Raw genomic sequence first — 5,310 nt, forward strand, 5'->3', positions numbered from 1 at the left:
CTCATTGTTTGGCTTTCAAAACATTCCACGGATTCAAACCAGTATTTACCAAGTGCCTATTGTAAAGAAGGTACACATAAGTCGAATAAGAAAACGCTTATTAAATGTTATTGTTGATACAACAAGTACTTGTGCAAAAAGCTGTCTCATCATACTTTACATGAGGTTTTGGTAAAGTGATAAGCACGAGACCCAAATTACAGACCAAATCTACTTCCTCTATTATATAAGAAAGAAAAACACACTTCAGGTGGAAAGAATACTCTATTTCAATACTTTAATATTGAAATCAGCTATCATACATATCCATCAGCTCTCATATTTCATTGTCCTTATCTCAGGAGATAAAGGGAGATTAATTTGATGAAGCATTCACAGCAAATCTCAGCAAATCTACAACACTCTGTACTTCATTCCATATTTATGTCAGGTCCTTTAATAAGTTACTTCTTATTCATTGTTTTCTAGGATTTATGAATTAGTGCAATACATCGAGGTATTATTTAAAAGGCAAATACCCTATAGATACGGATTTGTCATTCCAATTCCTTGGCACTCAATAACATAAGTGTCTTTAGATGCATCTTCATCTTCTGATTTCTTCACAGAGAATTTAGCCTGAAACCAGAAAAGTATTTAGTATATAAGTAATATGAGGAGGAATAGAGGGAGAGCCCATAAATCCAACTTAAAAAGGCAGGTAGTTAATATCAAACTCATTTTACTGAAGCAGCTAGAGGCACAAAGATCAAATGACTCATGAGAAATTCAGTAGCCTGGATATAAGATATTTTGCTCCAGAACCATGACTCTTGTTCAGAAACAATACTCGTGCAGTTCTGTCAGAATGTATAGCATGGGCCACACTCCATATCCACTGAATCAAAATCCCCAGGATATTTGTAGGCTAGGCAATTATCATTTTTAAAATCTCAACTGTTAGCTGTAACATACCTTCACTACTTACTTCCTAAATTTTTTCTAAAACATGGCACTGAAGCGTTTATACTTCTTTTATTTTGTCAAGTATCAAGTTTTTAATTTCCCTCAAATTTTTCTTGCCAATTTAATTCCCTAAATACACTATTCAAAAAAAATCTAGTTCAGAGAAGGAAGGTGGGGGGAGGCCCTTCATCTTTATTCGGCTTAACATTGTATTTTTCACTTGTTAACTAATTCAAGTTTAGCTTTGAAATATATCTCTATCACTGTACTCTGGAAACTTTTTTTTTTTTTTAAAGATTTTACTTATTTATTTGAGAGAGAGAATGAGATAGAGAGAGCATGAGGGGGGGGGAGGGTCAGAGGGAGAAGCAGGCTCCCTGCCGAGCAGGGAGCCCGATGGGGGACTCGATCCAGGGACTCCAGGATCATGACCTGAGCCGAAGGCAGTTGCCCAACCAACTGAGCCACCCAGGCGCCCTTTTTTTTTTTTTTTAAGATTCTATTTATTTATTTGACACAGAGAGAGAAAGCACAGGTAGGCAGAGCGGCAGGCAGAGAGAGAGGGAGAAGCAGGCTCCCCACTGAGCAGGGAGCCGGATGTGGGGCTCGATCCCATGAACCTGGGATCATGACCTGAGCCAAAGGCAGCTGCTTAACCGACTGAGCCACCCAGGCGCCCCTAGAAACATTTTTTTTTTAAAGCTACTGCGTTGGGGTGCCTGGGTGGCTCAGTCGTTAAGCGTCTGGCTTCAGCTTGGGCCATGATCCCAGGGTCCTGGGATTGAGCCCCGCATCGGGCTCCCTGCTCCGCAGGAAGCCTGCTTCTCCCTCTCCCACTCCCCCTGCTTGTGTTCCCTCTCTCGCTGTGTCTCTCTCTGTCAAATAAATAAAATCTTAAAAAAAAAAAAAGCTACTGTGTTCATTCTAACAAAACAGTTAAAATCAAAACAGAGTGGATTGAATTTGTAGCAAAGGGATTTCAGGTGTGCCTAAAACCTTAGGATTCTATGAAACACAATTTGAAAACCATCATTCTGGGGTCCTGTCAAATAGTAATATTCACAAATTATTCCAGTTTCAGTATTATGTGGCAGTACACTGATACACAGTAGGTACTGAAAATTATTGTTGAATGAATGAACACTGAATTCTGAGCTATAAAGCCAAATTATTTATGTTATTATATATGTGTATATGTATTTTTAGCATTGTAAGCATTATATAAACATAAAACATAGGAACAGTCAAGGAAATCATTTCTAACCTATATATAAACATATTGAAAACTACAAAAATTTAAAGCTGGAAGGAGCCTTAAGGGACTATGTACCAGTCTAATTTTACAGATCAATTATCTGCACTGAGGCACAGCAAGATAAAGCAGCTCACCCGAAGTCCCTCAGTTAAAATACAACAAAGCTGAACAAGAAACCAGAGCTATAAATGCCAAGTCACGGCACTTTTCACTGTGTACTCACTTCAAATAACATGTCAGTGTCTATTATATGCAAAGTACTAAAAAAGGGAAGACTAAATGAATACAACTTGGTCCTTAACTCTCAAAGAGATCATAGTCTACAAAGAAAGACAACAATTACAAATACAGCATTAATGGAAAAATAAAAAATACAGTTAACTATCTCTCTACATCAAATATAATTTGCTTTAATTCCTATTAGCCTTTTCCTACAATTGAACCAATATTTATCTATGCTTGTTTTTCCCTTTTTTTTTTAAAGACTTATTTCTTTATTTTAGAAAGAGAGAAAAAGAGCATAAGCAGGAGGGACAAAGGGAGAGGGAAAGAGAATCTCAAGCAGACTCTGTGCTCAGTGCAGAGCCTAATGTGGGGCTCAGGCTCACAACCATGAGATCAGGACCTGAGCCAAAACGAAGAGTCGGACATTTAACTGACTGTGCCACCCAGGTGCCCCTTATCTATGCTTTCTATAAGAAAAAAGATGTATGTTAATAAAAATCAGACAAATAAACTGTTGGGAGTAGGGCAGCAGTGACTTTGTGCTTAGTACACTTCTACAGTGGTTATTTTTTTTAAATAGTGTGAGTTATTTTTATAATTTTTAAAAATACGTAAGGTCAGCACATTCATAAAATTGTGAGTTACAAATTTCATATCACTTTATGAAATTACAAAGACTACAGCAAAATGGAACTATGCAACATTACTGAAAAAGGCAAGAAATGGAGCTGTATGCATTAAGTGTAAAAAAAAAATACAAAGAGAAAACCCTTTTAAGAGGAAAACACCTAAATGTCAATAGTGGTTTTACTGGCAAAAGGGAATTATGGCAGGTTTTTTTCCAAATTTTCTATAAGGAAATTATATTAGTTCCAGATGAAATATACATGTTAGTCACTCTTTTAAATTAAGAATGCTGTAGAAAAGGTACAAATATGAGCTTATACAATACTAAATCCTATTTCACTAAAAACTGTAAATCTATTCTGATAAAAGTTAAGAGGGTTGGTATTAAAATTTCAGCAAATATCCCATTGTACCACAGAATCACAAGAAAATAAAACATTTAAAATGTTATATAAATATTTAAGTTTATGGCCAATTATAAATCCCTTATGATTTGATTTCATAGTTCTCATCAAAACATCTTTCTTCTGTAAGGCTGTACCACTGTGGGCTCTGATGCATGCTTTCCTGGGTTTGCTCAAAGTACAGTTCTGCCACTAAGAAACTATATGGTCTTGAGCAATTAACTGAATCCCTCTACCTCACTTCACTCACATGCAAAATGAAGAATAATAATAAACAGCCATCTAAAATGGTTATGCAGAGGGACACCTGGGTGGCTCAGTCAGTTGAGCGTCTGACCCTTGATTTCGGCTCAAGTCGTGACCTTGGGTTCGTGGGATCGAGCCCCATGTGGGGCTCCACACTTGGAGGGGAGTCTGCTTGAGATTCTCTTTCCCTCTCCCTGTGCCCCTCCTCCTAGCTCTTGTGCGCTAATAAATAAATGAATCCTTGAAAATAAATAAATATGGGGCGCCTGGGTGGCTTAGTCAGTTAAGCATCTGCCTTTGGCTCAGGTCATGATCTTGGGGTCCTGGGATCAAACTCTTCATCAGGTTCCCTGCTCAGCAGAAGTCTGCTTCTTCCTCTCCCTCTGCCTCTCCCCTTGCCTATGCTCTCTCTCAAATAAATAAATAAAATCTTTAAATAAATAAATAATAAAATGGTTATGCAGAGTAAGATGATGCAGGTAAATTGCTGAGTTAGCTCAATGTCTGCCACACAGGAAGTACAGCTGAGTGATAGCAATTATGATTACCATTAAGTTTGGTTTTTTTTTAAAGATTTTATTTATTTATTTGAGAGAGAGAAAGCACATGAGAGGGGGGAGGATCAGAGGGAGAAGCAGACTCCCCGCTGAGCAGGGAGCCCGATGCGGGACTCGATCCTGGGACTCCAGGATCATGACCTGAGCCAAAGGCAGTCACTTAACCAACTGAGCCACCCAGGCGCCCAACCATTAAGTTTTCTGTTTATTACAATCTGACCCAAAACTGGCTACAGTAAAAATCAGTTACTCTTTCTAATGGAATACTCACCTTTGCTAGCTGTTCAGCAAAATGTATAGCCGTTTGTGTATGGAGTGTAACTGGTCCTGTTTTTATTCTGGAAACTCCACAGGCTAATGCCATGAAAATTATCAGCTATTAAAAAAAGAACAAAGAAGAAAAATTTCACACATTTACTAATATTTGGAGTTAAAATTCTACTGCTTACCACATGAAAATACTATTAGAAATCAAAACAGCTAAAAGAATTTCTACTTCTTTAGGTTTCCAAAAGTCCTAAGATGATGATAGAAAACCTGTGTCACCCACAGTGTGTGGTATGGTACAGAAATGCTTAGCAGCAGTTGCCAACATAGATTTTCTAAAATTACTGTTTAAGAAGAAAATAGAGAGTTAAAAGTTAATATACTTAATCAGACCAACTGTCTCTACAAGCTGAATATATGACAAACTTCTTCCACTCTCTAAAATTACAACATTTTAACAGGTAAATAAATACACTAATACAGAATTACTGGGATTATAGAGTACACCAGGGTAAGAAGGAAGAGACTAGAAATAAGGGAAATTGTCTTAAGAAACTAGTTGGGGGGGGCGCCTGGCCGGCCCAGTCAGAGGAGCATTCAACTCTTGATTTGGGCTTGTGAGTTCAAGCCTCACGCTGGGTGTAGAGTTACTTAACATAATAAAATCTTGAAAAGAAAAGAAAAGAAAAGAAAAGAAAAAAAAGAAAAGAAAAGAAAAGGAAAGAAAGGAAAGAAAGGAAAGAAAGAAAGAAAGAAAGAAAGAAAGAAAGAAAGAAAGAAAGAA

At 37.4% G+C, this 5,310-nt stretch overlaps 1 protein-coding gene across 2 annotated transcripts in view; it reads right to left on the reverse strand.

The window, feature by feature from the left end:
- Nucleotides 1-249: 249 nt before the first annotated feature.
- Nucleotides 250-5,310, reverse strand: part of RTCA (RNA 3'-terminal phosphate cyclase) — a 24,171-nt gene continuing 19,110 nt past the window's right edge. Inside the window, exons 10-11 of one of the 2 annotated variants that reach the window (XM_035017929.1) lie at nt 4,531-4,635; nt 250-618 (exon numbers count right to left, since the gene is read on the reverse strand). In XM_035017929.1, the coding sequence (XP_034873820.1) occupies nt 520-618; nt 4,531-4,635 (204 nt within the window). In that variant the 3' untranslated portion in view covers nt 250-519. The remainder of the gene's footprint in view (nt 619-4,530; nt 4,636-5,310) is intronic. The other variant, XM_035017930.1, reaches the window with a different exon arrangement.

The sequence above is a fragment of the Mirounga leonina genome, unplaced genomic scaffold (assembly GCF_011800145.1).
Source record: "Mirounga leonina isolate KUSES-001 unplaced genomic scaffold, KU_Mleo_1.0 Mir_173, whole genome shotgun sequence".
In the NCBI taxonomy this organism is placed as follows: domain Eukaryota; kingdom Metazoa; phylum Chordata; class Mammalia; order Carnivora; family Phocidae; genus Mirounga; species Mirounga leonina.